The sequence below is a fragment of the Sinocyclocheilus rhinocerous genome, unplaced genomic scaffold, assembly GCF_001515625.1.
Source record: "Sinocyclocheilus rhinocerous isolate Xijiao unplaced genomic scaffold, SAMN03320098_v1.1 scaffold61, whole genome shotgun sequence".
In the NCBI taxonomy this organism is placed as follows: domain Eukaryota; kingdom Metazoa; phylum Chordata; class Actinopteri; order Cypriniformes; family Cyprinidae; genus Sinocyclocheilus; species Sinocyclocheilus rhinocerous.
Genome location: NW_015640445.1, coordinates 700,726 through 723,941, shown reverse-complemented (window position 1 = coordinate 723,941; position 23,216 = coordinate 700,726). Strand labels below are relative to the sequence as shown.

At 34.9% G+C, this 23,216-nt stretch overlaps 2 protein-coding genes across 4 annotated transcripts in view; both read right to left on the bottom strand.

The window, feature by feature from the left end:
• Window positions 1-1,360: 1,360 nt before the first annotated feature.
• Window positions 1,361-11,009, bottom strand: LOC107752746 (microtubule-associated protein RP/EB family member 3-like). Of its 3 annotated transcripts, XM_016568777.1 has the most exons (9): window positions 10,922-11,005; window positions 9,379-9,388; window positions 9,261-9,320; window positions 9,020-9,143; window positions 8,538-8,683; window positions 7,122-7,320; window positions 4,420-4,553; window positions 3,939-4,091; window positions 1,361-2,631 (listed from the first exon to the last, which is right to left on the bottom strand). In XM_016568777.1, exons 4-9 carry the CDS (start codon window positions 9,138-9,140, stop codon window positions 2,563-2,565), a joined length of 822 nt encoding a protein of 273 aa, XP_016424263.1. In that variant the 5' UTR covers window positions 9,141-9,143; window positions 9,261-9,320; window positions 9,379-9,388; window positions 10,922-11,005; the 3' UTR covers window positions 1,361-2,562. The 3 variants fall into 3 exon arrangements, with proteins under 3 accessions (XP_016424263.1, XP_016424261.1, XP_016424262.1); XM_016568775.1 differs by lacking the exons at window positions 9,261-9,320; window positions 9,379-9,388 and having other exon boundaries at window positions 10,922-11,009; XM_016568776.1 differs by lacking the exons at window positions 9,261-9,320; window positions 9,379-9,388 and having other exon boundaries at window positions 7,164-7,320; window positions 10,922-11,009.
• Window positions 11,010-13,648: 2,639 nt separating this feature from the next.
• Window positions 13,649-23,216, bottom strand: part of LOC107752745 (dihydropyrimidinase-related protein 5-like) — a 15,857-nt gene continuing 6,289 nt past the window's right edge. The window contains exons 3-13 of the mRNA XM_016568774.1: window positions 21,376-21,534; window positions 21,031-21,210; window positions 20,678-20,746; window positions 20,425-20,469; window positions 19,101-19,176; window positions 18,824-18,980; window positions 18,567-18,708; window positions 16,317-16,459; window positions 16,006-16,213; window positions 15,743-15,911; window positions 13,649-14,932 (exon numbers count right to left, since the gene is read on the bottom strand). Coding sequence (XP_016424260.1) covers window positions 14,847-14,932; window positions 15,743-15,911; window positions 16,006-16,213; window positions 16,317-16,459; window positions 18,567-18,708; window positions 18,824-18,980; window positions 19,101-19,176; window positions 20,425-20,469; window positions 20,678-20,746; window positions 21,031-21,210; window positions 21,376-21,534 — 1,434 coding nt within the window. The 3' untranslated portion in view covers window positions 13,649-14,846. The remainder of the gene's footprint in view (window positions 14,933-15,742; window positions 15,912-16,005; window positions 16,214-16,316; window positions 16,460-18,566; window positions 18,709-18,823; window positions 18,981-19,100; window positions 19,177-20,424; window positions 20,470-20,677; window positions 20,747-21,030; window positions 21,211-21,375; window positions 21,535-23,216) is intronic.

Below are 23,216 nucleotides of genomic sequence, written 5' to 3'. Positions count from 1 at the left end.
ATATTACCAAAAGAAAAGTACAATAAAATATTTTGATTACACAATGATACATGATGGAAAAAATGCACTGACTAATTCGGACAACAAGAAATCATGATTTTCAGCTATTTAAGACACTTTTTGCAAAAAAATATTATATTGTTATGGACTGTAACATCTTGTAATTCATAACAATGAGTAACACAGTATTAAAATAATTAAAAATATAACCATTTGAAAAAAGCAGGAAAAAAATTAATGACTTTGGACACCAAATGTACCTGCAATTATAGAATCACTCAGTAGTTATTTGTGTAAACAATGCAAAACTAGAATGCAAAACATTGGCATTTGTTTCCCCATCTCATCTCATTTTTTATTTTATTTTTTTCCATCACCATGTCCTTTTAGGGGCTCCGTAGAGCACTAGTAATCCAGATTTGGAAATCTGAAAAAGTGTGTATCTGGATCAGGGTGATCCAATCCAATTTTGCTTTGAAAAACCGGCACAAACGTAAAATGGGTTACCTGATCCTGGATAGCAGAACATGGGATTTCCAAATCCAGATCATTCTGATCCAGATTAAACTTTTTGAACAGCTGGCCCCAGGTCATAAAAGAAAAAAAAAATCAAAACTATATTTTTCATTAAGATTGATTTCATTGACACATTATTTGAATTAAATTCTGAACGTTTTTGTATGCCGTAACATTTTACTAACCCTTTAATATGCAGTTTTATGAAATGCATGAACAAAATCTATTTTCACGAATGTTTATTTACTCAAAACAATTTATGCAAACACAATTATGGCCATAATAAGACAATACAAGATGACTCAGGTTCTCAACACAGAGAGAAGTAGATTCAAACCAATGACATCTAGCATCTCTGTTTAATTTGATCGGGGCCTTTTACAAATCTGATATGATTTAATGCACAGCCCATGTGCTATTCAATAGCTGAGCGAAATAAATACAAAACAAAACACATAAATGCAGCAACACTAGCAGCAAACGTCAGTTCAATTCGACATGACATCATCTGATCAGTAGTATCACGTTTGATTGCCACCAAAATAAAATGCACACAGTAACAATGAGTACTGTCCCTCATGCTCAATGGTGTCATGAACACTAGTTGAATATGACGGTAATCCCACTTTCCATTCATTTGGTGAGTTTCGATTTTTTGCAGCCTATGAGGTGTCAGAATAATGTCACAGTCAAGCACAACAGAAAAATATGATTTTCAAACAATCACTCATCAATTGTCAATGTATAACATTCACATGCTCCCTGGGTATACGCAAAACAACCTGTGCCATAAGTTACTGTTGTCTTACACATGTTAAAGCCTCGCTGACATATTTTCATGTCATTTTTTGTTATTTACCCTGTCACTGGCTCATCCACATTCAAAAGTATAAAAGTCCTCTCTATAGCTCTATAGCACTGACAAACTTGACATCAATATCTTTGCAGATATAAAAGATTCATAAGATATTACTGGGATTCTTCCTGATAGTGTCTGCTGTTTTTAGTCGTTTAATGGGATAGTTAATCTAAAAATGAAATTCTGTCATTATTTACTCACCTTCATGCCGTTCCAAACATGTATGATATTTTGGTTGTACAGTGAAAGCTTTCAATCTTCAATAGAGATTCAAAAAAATCGTGTGCTTGAAAAGTGTGCTCTATTCCATTATTCACTTAAAATCTTGACATCTTCTCTAGCGCTTGTTGGTGTTTTCATTAGAATTTCATCAACTCAATGATCACCTGGTCACAGGTGTACTTGAAGTTTGTAAGAAGCTCTAAGACTTGGAATATAGCGTATGAATCGTATGGACCACTTTTATGGTTCATTCATTTGTGTCCTTTTTCAAGCTTGAAAGCTTCAGTCCCTATTTTCTGCAGTCATATGGAAATGAGCAACCTTCTCCGTTTATTCCATGAAGGAAAGTCATACAGGTTTGGAACAACGTGTGGGTAAGAAATTGACAACAGAATAGACATTTCTGTGTGAACTATCCCTTTAAAAGTGTACAGTCAGTGAGCGAGGCAGACTGAAGCTGGAGACACAGATGGATGGCGTGATACTGATCATTTCATACTGAATGGAGCCGAGACAGACCTCAAAGAAAATGTGTATGAAAATCTCACAACGAATAACTGCATTCCAAGCAACATTTTTCTTCATTTTCTTTTTTCTTTTTCTTTAAAAAGGTCTTTCCCATCACAATATGTACTTTTTTTTTTCAGTCCGTTGTGCTACCCACAATCTATGACACCTTTTCTTTTGTTCATTCTCTATGTCGTTATGTAAAACATGCTGTGACGGCTAGGATGTGTCGTTGTTGGTGCTACTGTCTGGATGGGGGTGAGGACGGCGAGTGTTTGTTGATACCTATGTAGGGCATAAACCATCGTCGGAGGACAAAGAGTTAGAGTATATATGGTGAGCCCATACATTTGTAGGAAACTGAGAGGATATTAACAGCGTGCGATGGAGGGGAGTCATTCAAAGTGGTGGGGAGAGGAAATGATGAAGGGTTACGATGATGTGGAAGAGGAGGGTGCTCAGTATTCGTCCTGGTCCAAGTGGGCCTGCTCATCTATTTCATCATCTTCTGGTGGTGCAAAGCCATCCTGTATAAAAAATGAGCATTTTTAGGAAGATCACGGTATACTGCATTTAACACTGCACTGTATACAATTAAGTAACATTTTGTATATTCCAGTGATTATAATGCAGTTTTGTATTTGTACATTATGGTTCCTGAAGAGCGTGTCATTAGACTAGTTTTCTTAACTTTAGGTCACAATTTCATAGTGGTTCTAATTAAAACATCAGTAGCAACAATAGCCAGTGCTGGGTAGTAACTGATTACATGTAATCCGAATTACGGAGTATATTACATTTTAAAATGCTCATAATCAGATTACAGTTCCTTTTTTATGGATTACATATTATTCACACAATGGCAGTAAATTATTCATAATTTGATTCTCCCCAATTCTTCTTTTTTCCTCTTTTAAACATTTATTTCTAAAAATCCTACAGTGTGTACCATCCAGCTTTGACTATATTCACAAACAGACAGAAAGAAAGAAATATTTTAAGGAATATATTTTCTTTTTCTTTTTATATCAATATGGTATGTTTATTGAACAATATAAAAAGTAATCTAAAAAGTAATCAGAATACATTACCTAAAATGAGTAACCTAGACTACATTACTAACTACAGTTTTTAATCATGTAATCTTTAATTAGTAACTGATTACAATTTGTAAGTAATCTACCCAGCACTGACAATAGCATTAGGACTAGAGTCATTTCATGTCCATTTCAAATAACTGATTCTGATTCTGAGGCCTCAGCTTGCCATTTTTCATATTTATTCATATAGAGTTATCAGTAGATTTTGCTGCAATTCAGACAGCTTAGAACTTGAATGGTGCTCAAAATTTGACTTCCAAGATGGTGATGACTAATGACCATACTACAAAATTAAGTTTATAATGTAATAATTGACAGCTGTTTTCAAGTGTTTTAACCATAACTGGCATTAGAACTCTTCTAATGCCATCAGGCACACTCTGAGATCTAAAATGGGAAATTTTAACTCTGGTATTTCCATCTCCTACTGGTGGTGTGGTCAAATTTGGAAAATTTCACAGACAAAAAAGGGATCAATTATCTATTGTCAGTAGTGTTGCGACATATGAAGCACAACTCACACAGAAGTCACTTTTAAAGCAAGCAAATTTCTGTTGGTTAACGTGGCAAATCTGCATGACCCACTTGGATTTCGTATGCAAAAATTCACAGAACAATGGTCACTTGAACACGGTCAACAGTGGATACAAATTGATATCGCAATTATGAATCAACCTGACAGATATATCAGTCAAATAATTATCAAAACAGATATAAAAAGTCATTGGCAGTACCTCTGTGGCATACAGAATGTCAATTATCCTACTGATAATGGGGTGGTTTTCAGTCTCATTTTCTTGACAGACCAGTTCAATGTCTCGAAGTTTGCTGAAGTAGAAATCTCTCTCCTTCTCCAGACCATCTACGGTTAACTTCAGATCCATTAACTTCAAAAAAACAAAGCAAAAGACAAAGAACAAATTGTAAGATACTACTCATCAGAACATGACCATTCCTTACTGGGAAAAAGTCAATATGCTTATTATGATAAGACAATCTATATCCAGACATAGAAGAATATCAAATAAAATGCAATTATTTAAATAGGTGGGATAGAAGATAAGGAATGATCTGGGGAAAATGGGAGAAAAGAAAGATAAAAAATGACAAATGCAAAATCTGCCAACACTTTCTTTATATTCAATTTCTCTACAATCTCCAATCGAAAGTATTCCAAGGTAGAGTAAGTCTTCCTTACCCTCCCGGGGACTCTACCTGTTGATTAAGCTCCATGATTTCAGCATCACTTCCCCCATTTCGGGCATGTGTGGGGTTCTTCCTTATGGTGGTGGTCACCCTCTGTGGTGTGGGCATGTTTTTAGGTACTGTTGGCGATGTTCTCTGAGACCCTGAAATTGGAGATGTTTTGCATTTAGTTACAATAAATGGGATCTGTTCAGTAAATGTACAAACTAATCCATGCAATTTTAGGTTTTTGTCATTTCTATCAGCTTCTTTAAACACATTAAGCTCTGTTCCATACCATAGTGGGCCAAAATGGCCCCTCATACTGTAAGTGACTGATCTGGAACGTCCCACAAACAGAACTCTTCATGAGAGCTCAAATAACAGTCAATTCAATTCTGAATTCTGTCTGCGAACAGTTATTTGTATTTATTAATTTTTTTAGGAAGCTTACTAAATTGTATTTTAGAATTGCCTTCACATATACAGTATATAAACATACAATACCTAGTTTTGGCCAGAATTGCATAAGAAAATTTTGCTGCCCAATCTTTTGACCATCCTCAAGAGTGAGCTTATGATGCCTTTAAAGAAATAATTCACCCAAAAATGAAAACTTCACCCTCATGCAATACATGGTCGGAACAGATTTGGAGAAATTTAATAATGCTTCCTCCTCTAAAAAAGTCCTTCCCCTGTTGTCCTCTCACATTAAAATCCACTGACATACAGTATTTGTATAAAACTGTTTTGGACTGTTTTTGCTTGTAAACTAAGCTTATGCATATTTCTCTCCTGATTCAGACGAGACAACTGTTTCACTGGAGAAAGCAATATTATGGATAGAGGACCTAGCCGAAAGCAATGGTTTGAAGTTAAAAACATCTTAATTATGAATTTGTTTACTACAAACATTTCACAAGATATACATTTTTGGAATGAAGTTGTGCACTGATGTTTTTATCTGCTGTTTGAACCCTCATTCTGATGGTACCCATTCACTGCAGAGGATCCATTGGTGAGCCTGTGATGTAATACTAAATTTCTAAATTTAATGTAATGCTAAAATTCTGTTGAAGAAACAAACTCCTCTACATCTTAAATGGCCTGAGGACAAGTACGTTTTCAGCAAACTTTCACGTTTGGTTGAACTATTCCTTTAAATGCAGTCTAAGGTGGCAGCTCACTAGGTTTTTGAACAGAGCTAATGATTCACTAAAATGAGCTTCAGAAGAGGTTCAGTAAGATCAGCCTTTAACAAGCTACAGCATGGGCTGCTTGTTACCCCATTACTTTGGTTAAGAATGTGTGTGATCAAACATTAACTGTTCCAAAAGCCTATTATCCACTTTATATCTGGCAGGTTTAACCAAAGTCAGGCAAGTGTGACGAGATGTGACTACAAACTAAATGGAGGTCACATTCCCAATCCACCCCAACGATCACAAAAGCAGTCAATTGTCAGCAAATTAGGACACCACTTTTGTACCTCTCTGGGGACTCTATGTTTCCAGTACTTGGCTGTTAACCCTCTATTGCGCAATTTTGCCTCAGGGTAACCCTTTTTCATCACTTTTCAAGCACAAAGGATGTCAATAAAGGGTTGTTAATGAAGGGATGACTTTAAATTAAAAAAAAAAATTAAAGTAGTTTTTTGGTAGCACTACATCCTTGTGCTCAACATTATGCTCTGCCTCAAAAAGCCTTTTTTTCACCTATAAAAAATACGATTTACATTTATTAGTGAATAAAAATTAATTTTAAAAGAGTTCATAAATAATTTGTACACTAATGATCAAAAGTTCCCACCTAAGGCTTTAAAATAACTGTTTTCTATTTTAATATATTTAAAAATTTAAATTATTCCAGTTATGGCAAAACTGAATTTCAGCAGCCATTACTCCAGTCTTTAGTGTCACATGATCCTTCAGAAATCATTATAATATGCTGTTTAGAAACATTCCATATTTATAAATAAAAGTATTATGTATAAAAATAAAGGTATTTTTACTGACCCCAAACTTTTGAACAGTAGTGTCTTTTTAGCTTTGTTAACAATTTTTTTTTTTGTACATAACATTTTATTTTTTTGAATTTACATTACAGTGTTTAAATAGCGAAATTAATTATTAGAAACTATTAGAAGCCAGTTCTAATAGTTCCTGTAATATAACAGTTTGTTTTATTTTTGTTCTATTTTTTCTACTTTTTGTTTTATTTTTATGAACTTATTTCTTTCTATCACCACATAGCGCTGCCTCCCATTTCTTTTTGTTTTGTTTTTGATTTTAGTATGAGGTCCATTTTTATGCAAGCAAACTGACTCACTCATGTTTAAAATTGCTTTTATAAGTCATGCAATAGAGGGTTAAAATAAAAGGCATGTTTTTTTGTAACTTATTTCAGGTGACGATAACTTTAAAATGACCAATAAAGAATTTGGAGGAACTGAGGGATGAATAGGACTGACCGAAGTGACACTAAGCAAGCAATGACCCTTTGAGAGAACACTGCGGAACTGATTTTGGAAAACTGTTTGTTAGTACTGCACTAACAGAGCAACACAGAGCTGTTTTAATGCTGAATTCATTGTTTTCTCATTAATGAAAGCTTGGGCATGGAGTAAATCCTTCTGAGGCCCGTGCACAACCAGCTGCTTTGCAGAGCACGCTGTCAATCAGTAGAAGCTCAGCAATCAATGCAGCAAAGGGGCGGCAGAATCTCGAGGTTACCTGAGGGACTAGTTCTCTTGGGTTTGTGGGAAAAGTGTTCACCTGGATTTGGTGGAGGCGCCACATCTTGGCCCTGTCTAGCTTGAATGGGATCATACTCTTTTCCGTCATAATTGGCATCAAAGAATTTTTTAAACCACTGGACGAATTCAAAGTTGTCCTGGAATTTTCCTTTCACTAATTTTTCCACAGGAATTATCTGGATAACAAAAGGAAAACAAATCATTGGATCAATATAACACTAAGTTGTAAGCTAGAGGTGTAATTTTTATGCTAAAATCTTTTCTCATATCCTAGGAAATTTACAGAACACAAACGCATATTTCACAAAGAACATTAGACAGCTTGTCTCAAGTAATATTTTCAGATAACTTGACAAACAACACCAAAAACCAGCACCCTGACTGGTTGATTATTTGATAAACAAAAATATACAAACATACTGTATAATGAATACTACATCAATATACTGTATAAGCCAAACTTTAATAACTAATTTACATTCATAACTATTTAACTAATGATCTGTTATGCAATACCTAGGCCTGATGTTTGATATTGATGAAAGTTCCTTCTCATTTTTTATTAGAGATGTCTGTTATATTGAATATTAATTAGCTTCATACTATGGTAAATGGATGGTTCATAAAAATGAATGTTCAAAAAACTGTTATAACCTAATTAATAATGACATATTATACATTAACTTTCATACTTACCGGTTGCTTTTTTTTTTTGTTCAAAAAATAAGTTATATTTTAAAATTACAAGCAAAAATGCAGTAACTTTTTTTCTTCGACCTTACTGATTGCACTGTATATGTGACAGTTTTGCTTTGTTGTGTTTTGGTTCAGTCTCCTTAGTTGACCTAGTTTCTCTTTCTATTTGATTATCATTATCTTTTCCTGTGTCCTTATTAATTACCTCATTAGTTCCTTCTTATTTATACTCCCTGTTTAGTTCAGTTGCCTGTCTGGTGTCGTCCGTGTTATGGTTGTGTTACTTGCCTGTTTATGTTTGGATCAAACTGTTGATATGATTAAGTCTTATTTTGGAACTTTTACCTTCATTGTCATTGTCTCTACAACATTGTGTGACAGTATAATTGTATTTCTGTATTGTTATGCATTCAGTATTCAGTATTGTTCTTTCCTTGGTAGTAGCTTTTAAATAAATTATTCCTTACTTGTTTTTGTTTTTTTTACTTTTCATTGAATTTGTGATTAGTAATAATCACATTTCTGTAAAGCATTTTGAATTACCATTGTGTGTGAAACATGCTATATTAATAAACATGCCTTCAATCAATCAACTGTCATTGTAGACTATACTTTTTAACAAATGAGCTGAAAGCTTTCGTTTCTAAATGAGTAAAGAGTAAAACGTGAAAATTTAAAGTAAAAAAGACCAACTAACTTTATCAACGTTCATCCTCTTGAAAGCTGCCTGGAGTACTTTGAAGTTATGTATAAACTCATGTTCCAGCTTTGCTTGAAATTTCACTTTCTTTAAAAGAATACACCCTGGGAACAACATGTCCATGAACTGACAATAAGCCGCCCCTGAGGACAAAAAGCAAAAGAGAACATAGGTCAGTAAAGCTCATTCATTGCATGATTGGGGAACAATATAGTAAAACGTCTTTGATCAACATGCATGCATGTGATTGGTTAACCTTATTAGTGTTGAGTGCAAAGTAAATGCTTTAATTTGACTGATTACACTGGAAGAGATACAAACACTTAGCATATATGATCAAAGGCAAAGTAAAAGCCTTTTTATTGTGAAATGAACAGTAGTGTTATATAATCTATAGTGGAGCAGAAATAAGAGTATGCTAGTGCCATTCATGACATAAAAGACAGAAACACTTTGAGAAATAAGGCAGTATGACCCACCTGAACATAATTGTTCTATTTTGGTGTAGGTGAGCTGAAGGGAGTCATTCACCCATGCCAACATGTCATGTCGGCTCAGGTTCTCAATTGTTACTGATGTGGAGTATACATTCACTGCCATCTCCTACAAAGAAAAAAGAAGAACAAAGTCACTGTGTACATAATGCGCTTCATTGTAATACTCTGAAATCTTACGGCATCTGTGACTTCATATATATATATATATATATATATTATTTACAATTTCATGTTGACAACAGGATAGCAGGTAAAGATGGTATCGTACACATTCTTTGAATATTCACTCCACCGGCCTCGCTCCGTTCCCACGGCTCTCGGCCCCGCCCCCACTCGTCACAGTCACCGTGTCTGGAAAAAATGTATTTCTATTTGGTTAATCAGAAGTGTTATTCAGTTCTGTTCTTCAGTTATCATCACTGCAGAGTAAAATTGTAATCACACTATAAATTTCAATCCTTCAAAGATAATCCATCCAGATTAAAGTGTTTCTGAGATGTTGTTAACCATGCACATCTGGTGCGCCCAGCAGACTGCGTGATGGAAATCACATCTGTAAAACACACACACATCTTCTACAGAGACACAATATATGTGTATTTCACTGCATGAAGTCTGTAAAGCTCTGATTCTTGAGTACTGGGACAAAAAAAAAACTACAAAAAATGGTTTCAGCTCCATGGATTGAATTGTCAACAGGGTTGAAATTTTTTTCTGCTTTTGCAAGATAATAGTATATTATTTAAAATGTAACTTTTTTTAGAATGACATTTTTGTTTGTGTATTTTAGAAATACAAATTTGTGTGTGACATCATGGTTTATAATATCATATATTTAATGGTGTGATACATAAAATATCATATGATTAATATGATATTACCTGATTATATATGTTTTCATAAATATCTTAATGTGCTGACTAAAATTTGAGGTAAAACTTTGAAAACGTATTTATAAAGGAGGCATTTTTATTAACCCCTTCTTATAATAATAATAAAATTTCTTTTAAATATAGGCTACTGTACATTTGTTACATACAGCACTTTAATCTTAAATTTATTAATCTTCAATCTTATAATATTAAGTTATAGTCTGAAAGCAGGTGGTTTTATAATTTTATAATATAATCGTTTAAATATAATGAGCAGTTAATAAAACCAATACAATGTAATATTGTAATTCTCAGATCATAATCAATTAATGTTGCTATTTTAAACTAATGACAGGTACTGTATTTTTTTTTTTCTCACACCTCAAAAATCAGTAAAAGACAAAAACTGGTTGAAAACGATTATTGGCACTCTACAAATGGTATTTTTCCTAATAATAATTTAAAAATGGTGCCTATTGTATTATGCTGGGTCTGAAGAAATGAAGCAGAGATTGACAGGTCACCTGCTTGTTTTACCATCAGTTGGATAAACTATGCGCGTTTTACTATGTCATGTCAATAATATTCGTTATTATTACAAACATATGCATTAGTTTCATGTTTATTTATCCTTTTCTGCAAACGAGGTCTTAAACTATATTACAGTATCTTATATAATGGGAGTCACACAGGCCCTTTAACGCGCTCTGTTTATCACTGATATGGCTCTTTTTTGTCTTTACGCCAAAATGTGAACATAAATATTGCGTTTTGCTCTATAAAACAGCCCACTGGAGCCTTCAGTGATATGTATAATACATGTGAGTCCGCTGAACAAACGGTGCATTATTGTGACAGTTCTGCAGGCCCCGCCGCCGTATATGAGCAACACCAGACACGCTCGAGCCATAAACACATAATACACAGACAAAAGAGGCCACAGCGCCTATTTAATGTCATACATTATTAAGAATACCGATTAATTATAATATGTTAACAATATTCTACTCACTGTATTTTGACTGCGTCCTTTCCAATGTTGATATTACACTGGCAGAATGCAATCCGCTGCTCTCCGCTCTCCTGTGGGTTGCCAGATATGCGCTGCTGCCTAGTTACGGGCAATAGCGCCACGCGCTCCTGCAACAAACTGGCCCTCTCTGCGCATGCGCACCGCCCCTCATTATAAACGCATTTCTTTGTGAAGACCTGAATAACAGCACGTTATTATCAGTTTGTATCCCGTGTGTTTCTGTTTTTAAATTATAAACGGAAAACACTGTAGCTGTACTAATATTATTTCTGTATTTGTCCAAAAAAATATGCTGCAGTGATAACGACAACAGGATTGACAAATCCTACACATAATAGGTAGGAGAAAAGCTCAAAATAAACACATTTCTAGGCAATTCTAGGCTTTAAACATTTTAGAAATAAGGTCAAAGTGATTGAAGAGGCACAATAACAAACACATTAACATTTCAAATAAAAATACATTAAAAAGCTATTATAATATACCCTATAAATACGATTTTTATTTTCTTTAAAATTATTCAAAGAAACAAAAGTTTAAAGTGATTGAAATATATATATATATATACTGTATATACACACACACACACACACTTAGTAATTAAAACATTATAATATATATTAAAATAATATATTAATGTATTACAGTTTTTTCAACTGCTTACACACATTTTCAAAACTTTGCTTCTTTTTTTCAAAACTTTACACACAAATCAAAGAATTGCACACACAAAATGCAAAATGCCTCACATCTCCTGCAAAATGCAGCACTGCATTCAAAATATCACAAAAACGTCCCAAAAGCAAACATTTGTCTTACGTTGCAAACACCTTTGCCATAATATTGTATTTTTGGATATATCATATACACACAGTTATTCAAAACCTAAAGCTCTTCTTTTATGAGCTCCTATGTACATTTCTGTACAAGATTGAAAGTAATTGGCAGAGAGAGATATTGAAAAATGTTGAAAAGCAAGATTGAAACCAAACTTTTTTTTTTTACTGTAAGCATTTGTGGTTGTGAATACCGTGTTACACAGTACAAAAGAAAAGAAATACATCAACCATGTGTAGTTGTGTAGATGTGTATTCAGGCATATTCTAAAGCCATGATTGGTTGTTGTTAAGTAAAGCAAATGTGAGGAGTTAATGTGAGGCACTGGTGAATGTTTGGCATTTCGGTTGGTTGTGTTTGAAAAAGGAAATCAAGATGCTTCCTGTTAGATTTTTGTGTGTTACATAGAGAATTGTGTGTTTTGTTTTGCAAAAAAGTGTTTTATGAAATTAAAAACTGAGTCAAAGGCCGAGAATTAGTAGTTTTGCAGATTTGGTGTGTGGTTCTGGTGTTAAGAGTGTCAGGTTTCAGAAATTGTGTGACAAGTAAAGATTTTGTGTGTAAGCAGTTGAAAAAACTGTAAAAGAAATATATTAAAATGATTGAGATAACTAATAACTTAACTTACTACTAATGAATTATAGTTATTTAATAACGTAATTATAAAGTGTATTTGGTAAATATTATAAGCATGTATATAAATATTCTGTTGCATTTTATTCAATGATACATGCAGTCATGAGGTTGAAGGGAGTTTATTTGCACTTTTTCATGAGATAAACATAATACGTTAATACGTACAACTGTAGTGCATACACAGCTCATATTAAAAAATTGAAAAGCATACTGAAAATCCAGAATAAAAAAAGACATGAATATTCAGCACCAACAGAAATGTTCTTGCCATTCTACTGCTTGTGTCACTGGAACATTGTACAGCTAAAGTTACTGTGTTTCGAACGGTCTCTACAGAAGGTCTTCAAGTGCTTAGACATACATGTACAAAAAGAACACATGCCTCAGTTAGATGTCTGGTGTCTTTTAACAGGGTTGGTTAGTGTTTATCAGAAGTGAAGTCAGATGTTCTGACTTGTTTTGGAACATGCAGATCAATAGTCACCAATGCACAGTGTTAAAGGGATAGTTCACCCAAAAATGAAAATTAGCCCATTATTTACTCACCCTCAAGCCATCCTAGGCGTATATGACTTCCTTCTTTCAGATGAATCCAATCGGAGTTATATTAAAAATTGACTTTGATCTTCCAAGCTGTTTAATGGCAGTCAGCGGGTGTTGCAGTTCATCAGTCCAAAAGAAGAGAAAAAAAGCGCATCCATCCATAATAAAAAAGTGCCTCACATGGCTCCGGGGGGTGAACAAAGGCGTCCTGTCTTAAAATATCCATATTCAAAACGTAATAATCACTTTAATCTAGCTTGCGCCAACAGTTGTACACAGAAGCTTGCAGCATGGCTAACTTTGCTTCCTTTGCTCCTGTTAACAAATGTTGGTTTTCTCACTTCTGAGCGGCGCATGCGCAACGCCGACATCTTACGTCATTTGCCTGAAGCTGCTTCCGTCTACAACAGTGAGTGCAAGCTAGATTAAAGTGATTATTACGTTTTGAATACGGATATTTTTCTTACAAAAACGCATCGATTCGCTACAGAAGGCCTTTGTTCACCCCCCGGAGCCGTGTGAGACACTTTTTATTATAGATGGATGCGCTTTATTTCACTTCTTTTGGACTGATGCACTGCAACACCCGCTGAGTGCCATTAAACAGCTTGGAAGATCAAAGTCAATTTTAATATAACTCTGACTGGATTCGTTTGAAAGAAGAAAATCATATACACCTAGGATGCTAGGAGGGTGAGTAATTCATGGGCTAATTTTCATTTTTGGGTGAACTAACCCTTTAAAGTTCAGTGAACAACTGATGGAATTCAACTGTCATTACAGTTCAGTGTTCGGCTAACAGTTAATTCTAGAATAGACATAAAGCTACACTGCAAAAATTATGCTATTGTTATGAAGAATAACTCGTGAGTGTCTGTAACACTAACAGGGAATGCAGACTTAGTGGATAAAAAGAAAATCTGGTCAGCGAAAAATGAAAGATCAATACATTTTTAGATTAGTTACACAGCTAAATTTGATATGTAACATTGTAAACAATGTTATTCTTAATTCACATTTTAGAAGGTCAGGTACGTGTGCTTCTAAATGACATTGGGAAAATTGAAAATGCTTCTTATAAATTACTTTTTTGAATGTATAAGCAATACAAGTGGCCTGTGTCATGAACTAAAACTAGAAATATGACAGAGAAACAATCAAATATCTTGTATTGCCTTTAAATTTTGAGTGTTAAAAATAAGATAATAAAAATAAGAACAAATATTAACACCTCGACACAACGCAAAAAGTGGTTTGTACCTGCTGTCAGAAAGTGTTGCCAATTGGTCACTGTAAGAGTTGTAAGTGTAGAGAGGCAGAGTGCTAAAGTGTAAATCCAGAGATAAACACTGAGGTAAATGTATAGTCATCTGCCAACACATTAAAACAGTTAAAATATTAAATAACTTTACAATGGTTCACATTTTCAAGCCATGACCAAATACACAAACTAATAACATTCCCATTCTTAAACAACTTTGCAGTCGCTATCTTTAAAATAGGTTAAACGGCAGCTTACGTAAAACGTACTGTTGTTAATGTGGTAACAAAAACAATTAGTAAAAGGATCTGTCATTTATTTAGCACTACAACAGTGTTGCATTTGAACACAACCTTCACTATTTCATTTGACTGAATATGAAGAACAAAACACCCTGTAACATTTTGGATTACCAAATCTCTTACAACTATTTCCAACGTATTACCTTGTTTTCCAATTTCCACACAAATATATTTTTTCCCTCGTGTACACACACATACAGTATATATATAAAAACCACAGGAATGTAGTTGCAAGTGATTAAAATGAAATAATTTTCATCAGATGTGAGGTTGTCAAAAATGTAGGTGTTCAGTTGCAGACTTGCGCAATTGTTGATCCGAAATGTTACCAGATTCCACTAGAACGACCACCAGGTGGCGCCAGAATCCTTGCGGACGCTCTCTTTGGAACATTTTCATCAATTTGGGTACCTAGCAAAAAATAAAGACTGTTGAGCAACACAGGTTACATATACTGTAATTGTAAATAAACACATTTACATAGTTTATAAATTCATGTATTTTTCATTCACATTATATATTTCTATATTATTTTTAAATTTAGATTTACACAATTTTATATTATTTATATATATATATATATATACTGTATGGTTATGTAAAATTATGTTGTAATTGTAGGAAATTAATCAAAACATATTTAACAATGTAATTAAAACAAGAATGAGAATGACACTTTTTTTGTATTACAATAAAAACTTCAGGGAAAATGTCAATGAAAAATATTTAACTGGAATTGTACTGGCATTATAAATAGGCTATGCAAATATATATATGGCGTGCAGTGGTGTTTTGAAATGAGGAGACAAAGTGTTTGTTTTGTTTTTTAAATAAATGTAAATTCATGTCCCAGTCACATTTTCTTGCTTAAATAAACATTACTTACACTATCAGAAGAAAAAATATATATATTTTGGATTTTCCATTAACAATAATAAACTATTCTATTTATTAAAACCAAGTCTCATCAGTATAGTGTTTTTAAGCTTTTTGCATTTATTCCAAAATAATAACTCAAGGCAGTAACCATTTAAACAATATATTTTATTTAAACAATTAGCCTATACATTTTATTTATGAACTGATGTTCAGCTGTTCTTTTTAATAATAAACTTATTAAACTCTCATATATATATATATATATCTATGTTTTTGCTGTGTGTGTGTTTTAGTGTCAAGTATAGTACTTTTTTAGTTAAGATTTAATGCAGACTACTGTACCAGACAAACTAAAGCTGGACTCATGTAGGTCTCTCATTCCCCCGTGGCGCGTGCAGGGTCGTGGGTTCATGTCCCCATCTGAAGGGCCCACTTCCTTCTTCCCTGAATTCTGCACTGCAGCTACATCTCCAGTGTAGGGCGCACGCTCCACCCCCTTGAGTGCTTGACACTGAGAGAAGAGGGTCACAAACAAACAGTCGATGCACTGCGATACACTGTAATAAAAACATGATCTACTGGAGTGAGAGTTGTGCTTTGAGTACCTTCTCCCGCTGCACCATTTTCTTGTAGAGGTAGTCTGAGAAGGTTCGGAGGGGGTAGAACTTTCCTGAGCCCTCAGCACAGGTGAAGATGCCATTTTCATAGACCACACGACCGCGGCTGATGGTTACCAGCGGGACGCCGTGACAGCGTAGGTTCTCGTACAGATTTACATCTCCACCCTGCCATTGAGTGCTCACAGAGATGGTCCTACGGACACACAAAACCATTTCATTTTATGTTACAATACTTAGTATATGAAATGTGTTTTAAATTCTCAGCTGATTTGAATTGAATTCATTATTTTGGAGACCTTGTTGATTCTGGATCCCAGACGACCACATCAGCATCGGCTCCAGGGATGATCCTGCCCTTCCTGGGGTAAAGGTTGTATATCTTTGCAGCATTGGAGCTTGTGACAGCAACAAAACGATTCTCATCCATCTTGCCTCCAACCTATTAAGAAAGATAGATAGAATGAGCTAAAAAAGATTTTTATTCTTGATGCATCTGTCATTTCCTGTCCTCCATGATTTTTGTCTTTGTTGTGGTTTGAGCAGCAAGTTAACTGTCTATAATATGTTATATATACTTTGTCATATTATTATTAATACAACATAGTTATGTAATTCATTACTTTTGTTATATATTATTTATATACACTACCATTCAAAGGTTTGGGGTCAGAAAGATTTTTTAAAAGGAATTAATCATTTTATTCTGCAAGGATGCATTAAATTGATTAAAAGTGACAATAAACACATTTGTTACAAAATAAATATTCAAATAAATGCTGTTCTTTTGAACCTTCTATTCGTCAAAGAACCCTGAAAAAATGCAGCACGGTTTCAAAAAAATCCCAACTGTTTTAGGTTTGACACTAAAGACTCAATTAATCAATTAATTAGTTAATCAATTAATTAAGGAATCAATTAATTAGGTTTAAAAAATATACTAACTTAAAAAATATTAACATATAAAACAGTAATTTTAAATTATAATAATATTTCACAATATTACTGTTTGTACTGTATTTTTTATTACATAACGGCATCAAAATAATTGGTAAGTATAAGAGACTTCTTTTATTTACATTAAAAAATCTTCAAATGTTTGAACAGTGCTGTAATATTGATACTTATTGGCACCCTCACATTGTTGCATAACCTTTTTGGATCCATCCAAGTCACATAATGTACCTAATATTCATGAGCTACACTTCTAGCATACTAACTGCAAGTATTAATGATTATCATGTGAATATTAACTGTATTACATGCCTTTCATCCATTAAACCTGCCAAATTTAAGACTAAGGGCCCTATTTTAACGATCTAAGCGCATGGTCTGAAGCACAAGTTGCAGGTGCACTTAGGACGTGTCCGAATTTGCTAGTTTAACGACAGGAAAGATGGTCGACACGTCCGGCGCATGGTCTAAAAGGGTTGTCCCTATTCTCTTAATGAGTAATGGGTGTGTTTTGGGCATAACGTGCAATAAACCAATCAGAGTCTCATCTCCCATTCCCTTTAAGAGCCAGTTGCGCTCGCGCCATAGTGGGTTCGCTATTTGCACGGCGAAATTTGCAAACGCGTCTCCAAAGTGTATGGATAGAGTGGATAGAGACTATCCATTATGACATGTAGGCATATTTATATTTATGTAGCCTACACAATAATAATCTTTTACATTGTAATCCTTTCAATTTTTATATTTGGCATGTTTGTGTGTTGAGTGTACGCGCGTTGTGGACCCACCTATAGGCGCACATTACTAACGTGCTCTTTAAATAACAAAAAATACTGCGCCATTGACTTTAGACCAGGCTTTTGTTGGTCAATGGCGCAGTCTATTTCAGTTGCCTCAAAATAGCAACGCGCCAACAATGCGCCTGAACACACCTCGTTTTCAGACCAGGACGCCCATGGGCGCACAAATGGGCACAAATGCATTTTCTATTTAAATAACGTGGCGCAGGACGTGAAAATGATAACTGCGTCGATCTGAAACTAGCGCTGGGTGTATGATAGGGCCCTAAATTCTAGGTTGTATCATAATTTGCATATAATCCATACTTTCCCATAAGTGTTTTATAAATTCTCATAAAAATTAGTATTATAAAAAAGTATTATAAGTATTTAAATAATGGTACATCATAGTGGTCTTGATGGTGTACCATTTTCAAAGTATTCATTCATGCATGAATTTTAGCCTAATATTGCCCACAACCATTAAGGAAGGGGTTTACAATAATTCTGTCAACTGTTAGAAACAGCTGCATCATACATTAAGTAATAATTCAATTAATTATTAGTTTTTCATTAATCAAATTTTCATCAAAATGTATTTAAAGTTAATCATTAAAGCCGACTAAGTAGGTGAAAGTCAGGTAACAAATAAATATTCATGATATTCATTAATGTTCACACCTGGTTGATGTGAATTTGTTTATATTTATGCAAACAATCAGAAGTGTTTAATGGAATTCCTACAGGTCTTTTAGTTGCAGCATTAAAACTGGTATAAATAATCATCAACTTTTGGCTATATTAACTGAAACATACCACTCCCCGCTCCCAAATAACACTCATGCGGTCCTGCACCCCAGAAACACCGTGAGGGATTTTAGTGAAGTCGTCTTTGCCCATCGCCTTCTGTTTAGTGGTGAAGGGTCGGTGGTCCGATGTCACGACGTTCAGAGTGTCACTGCATCACAGTGAAAAGGCTTTTATGTCACTGTACAGATATGACTAAATGAAACTATTCATGTAGATCAATAGTCACTAAATCAAACTACTCAGTACACAGTCAATCCACTTACTTTCCCAGAAGGCTGAGCAGGTAATTGGGTGTGTTGGGGTCGAGTCTGAGTGGTGGCACAGTGACGAAAGCAGCTGCGTGGGCCCAGTCCTGGTGGTAGTACTGCAGCCCGTTTAAGACAGCATGAGCAGTGGTCGTCTCTCCATGCACCACTTTCCCTGTCGACCGATCACGTTTCAGTATTCGGAGTCACATTATGTCATTTACTGGTGAAGATTCGTGTGTCATATATTAAAGTGACTGTGAATTGGCCTTGAGTGACATTGCCTGGCTCTTACCCTGCATTTTAGCGGATGCTAAAACATCCCCTGCTGACATGCTGGACACATTCACAAGATATATGGGACAGTGGGCCTAAGAGACAAAAAAACAGAAACAATGCTGATCACATTTAAAGTCCTTAAAAGCAATTAATCTGCAACTGATGTGTATATTTCAAAACTGGGTCAACATGTCAATCATGCTGCTATCTTGACACTCTGTTTACACTACATATGAAATATACTGTATGTATATTATGCTTCAGCTGTGAAATAACAGTAAAGGAAGGGTCTCAAAGTACATTTTTGTTCAAAAGTTTTCAACATAAATAATAATAAGATTTAAAGGTTTTAAAAGAAGTCTTATTTATTATTATTTATATTAAAACTAATATTTTGAAATAATACAACTTCAAATTATTTTTCTATTTGAATATATTTTTAAACATAATTTATTAATGTGATGTCAAAGTTGAATTTTCAGCAGCCATTACTCCAGTCTTCAGTGTCACAGGATCCTTCAGAAATCATAATAATATGCTGATTTGGTGCTATTTCTTATTATTAACCATGTTAAAATATAATACATATTTTCAGGATTGTTTGAGGAATATAAAGTTCAACAGCAGAAAATAAAAATATTTTGTAACATTATATATGTTGTTAATTCAATTAGTGATGAATTTAATGAAACTTTTCTCTATCAATTTATAATTTAAAAAAAACTGACACCAAACCTTTGAATGGTAGTGCATACATTATGGCATTACAGTTAATTATACTGTATGTTTCAATTAGGCCTGTCAAAATGAACATGCAATTACACATTTACACATGCAATAATTAAATATGCTTAACAATATTAATTATGTCAAATATCATTAATGCAGTTTTTCACTTTATCCACTTACTGCCATTATTTCAGTCTGCTAACTTCAATCCCCCACTCTCACCATGTCAAACATGCAAAATGATTGTTAAGGTTTCTGATTGGCTCAAAAGTGTGGGCTTTTTTTTTGCTGTTTACAACATTTATAGAGCTGTAGAAAAACTGTCAAATTACTCAATTAGAGCAGATCTGCAATAGGTTTTGAGTGTTTGCATTACCCATGTGTTTTAATTCTGAAATACAGAATCTTTGTTTGTTATATTTAACACTAAAACGCTCATGTGTAGAACTACTGATACAGCATCTTGCTTAGAAAAGGCCCAGTTGTAATCACCCAAGTCCATGTTAGTATTTCAAAAAGCATCACTTCTGAACCAGTAACAGCAGTTTGGGCTGTCATTGGAGCTGTAAATAATGAACAAAATACATCAACACACTGTACATCATACTCACTCTGTTAGCGATGGTAATAGCTCGGTGGACGGCCTCTGCTTCCAGCTGCACATGGAAAATTCCCAAGGTAAGTGAGAAAACACAAAAGTCACCAGTGAAACCTAATGATGAACAGAGGCCTAAGAGTATTAATAATCCATGGAAATGCAATATGGAGACGGGAAAGACTAGGAGCTGGAGAGAGAGTGGTAGTGCGGCTAATATCTTAAAGGAAAACAATTTGATGGTCACAGGATTTGAATGGTTACATTACCTCCTCAGGTCTGCTTATCTCAATGCCCTCCGGTCCACTAATACCCAGATCCAGTGCTTCTCTGGCACCCTAGTGTGAATAAATAAAGACATGTGATAACATGATAAATAACGACTATGCAGGAAGAAAGATGCCAATATTATTCATGATAATTTTGACCAAAATAAAGGCAGCATCACATACACTACTGTTCTAAAGAAAGGTCAGTAATTTCACATAACGCCGATAACTATTGATAAAAATTAATAGTGCTTTTTCTAATGTGTGAAGATGCTGCCTGTATACAGCTCACTAGGTTTTGGAGCAGAACTTGTTTCTACATTATGGTTTTGCATCAGTTCCCTGATTTATACCTCCGCAACCAGCTCTCCATTCTCCGCATGGACGCGGGCCACAGCACCGATGTCCTTACAGTTCTGCAGGGCCTGAAACAGCTCGCTGTCCCTCAGCATGTACATGTCCTTATATGCCATGAACATCTGGAAGGAGTTCACCCCTTTGTCCCGCACCAGCGTCTCCATTTGAGCCCTAACCTGTGATGACAAGACATGTCAAGTCACCTTTATTTCTAAACCACTGTATACAACACATATTGTGTCAAAGCAGCTTCACAGTGATAAACAGGAAAAGCACTGAATCAATTACGGAAACTCAACTATGGAGACAGAGTTTGCATACTCAGCAAACACACTTTGTACCTTTGGTCCCCACCAGGTCACTCCCACATGAAGAGCGTAATCACAGCAGGCCTTGGCATCAGCGTGAAAGCGGCACTTTTCATAAGCGTCCAGCAATGATTCGTTCTTCTCGGGCAGCACATGACCAATCACCATAGTGGTGCCTCCAGCCAGAGCAGCCTAGAAATAAACAAACAACAGACTGACTGCTGAGGGATCCATACAGCATCAATTCCATTTTTTTCGTTTTAATTTTTCTGGACTCCTTTTTAATGGTTAAATAAAATTTTATTAATCAAAAAGCATGTCTAATTAATTAAAATAATGAAATTTAATTTAACATCAATTTATTAAAAGTTTAACACAAATTACATATTTAGGGTCCTATGAAATGGTTTATTTTTTCCAACCTGAATTTTTACCAAATTCTGTTTTAGCATGTCTAATTATTTGAAAGCATAAAAACAAGTTTCAATTATTCTTACAATAGCCTTACGATTTTTAATATTACAATTTAAATATTGAAGAAATAGTGTATGATTATTCCTTAAAAATAAGGTTTTAATCATTTTAGTAGTAGTAGTAGTATTACGTACATTCTACTGAACAACAGTAATATTTCTGCCGCAATGTCTTTAAGTAAAACCAAACTTTTATTTTGACGGGTTGCCGTGAATACCTTTACATTTCTGTGTCTGTGTATGTGATATGAGGATAGTTTTACTCGAATGAAACGGTCAAATGCTCATTAAGTGACTCTCAGAGCAGTTCTGGAGATGTTGTTCATGTATTTATGTCCTCATTAGTGAGACGGCAGACGTTAATATCACCGGAAGCGTCACGCGCGCTTCAGTACGAGTAGTAAACAAAACCGCGCGTCTGCGCCATTCATTAACACACAAAATTCATATTTAAATAGTCGTTTTGCTGCTTAATATTTACAAATACTAGTAGTGGGAGTGGGAGTGTGCTCACTTGTGTGTGCGCATCGGGGCGGAACTCCGCTGTGCGCGATACAGAGAGCGCGACCATGTCACGTAGAGACAGAAATGACATGCCGTCGAGTAAATAAGATAAATAACATAAGGCTATTTAGTTTGTTTAATAAAAGAGCAAGGTATAGACCTGTTCTATAGAAAAGGTAACTTTAAATGACTTCTGTTGTGATCTGGCGCTATAAGAGAAAATAAAAGTAAATAAAATTAACTTGACCTTCAAGGGGGCGGGGGGTGCCGTTGGGAGGGTGGTCCGCCCCCCTAATATAATGGCAGGGGAAACACTGGGCTGTTTTAAGGTGCTCTGGAGGTTTCTAGGGCATTTCAGGCATTACTAGGGTGTTCTGGTTGCTCCTGGTATGTTGTGATTAGAGCTGGGCGATATAGCTAAAAAAATTATCATGATATAATGTTCCATATAATTCGGTATCTGGTGGTTGCTGGGATGCTGGGATTGTTGCTGGGGAATTGCAAGGTTGTTTTTAAACTGTTTTTCTGATTAGGATGTACTGATTTTTTTAGCTGTTACTACGGTGATCTGGTGGTTGCTAGGATGCTCTGATCATTGCTACAGTAGGATGTTCGTGTGGTTTCTAGGGCATTATGGGCATTACTAGGGTGTTCTGGTGGCTGCTGATCTGATCATTGCCAGGGCATTGCTAGGGTGATGTTAGGGTGTATCTCTCAGTATAAGCCAGGGGCGTTTCCTCCGAGGAGGCAAGGGAGGAAGTGTCTCCTCTCCTCAAAAGTGGATGAGAAAATAATCGATATTACAAAAATAAAACAACGCAAATATGACTAAATATGACATTAAAAGTCTAAAAGTCACTCGTTTTTATAAAGTAACACTGTCCAACAGCGACACCC

Bases quoted from the DNA above. Each gene is read 5' to 3' on its own strand.
- LOC107752746 (XM_016568775.1), bottom strand. From the start codon at position 9,140: ATGGCAGTGAATGTATACTCCACATCAGTAACAATTGAGAACCTGAGC. The intron at 4,554-7,121 runs GTAACCTCGAGA...CTCCAATTTCAG, and splicing joins CAAGAGAACTAGTCCCTCAG to GGTCTCAGAGAACATCGCCA. The intron at 2,632-3,938 runs GTACTGCCAATG...TTTTTTATACAG, and splicing joins ACATTCTGTATGCCACAGAG to GATGGCTTTGCACCACCAGA.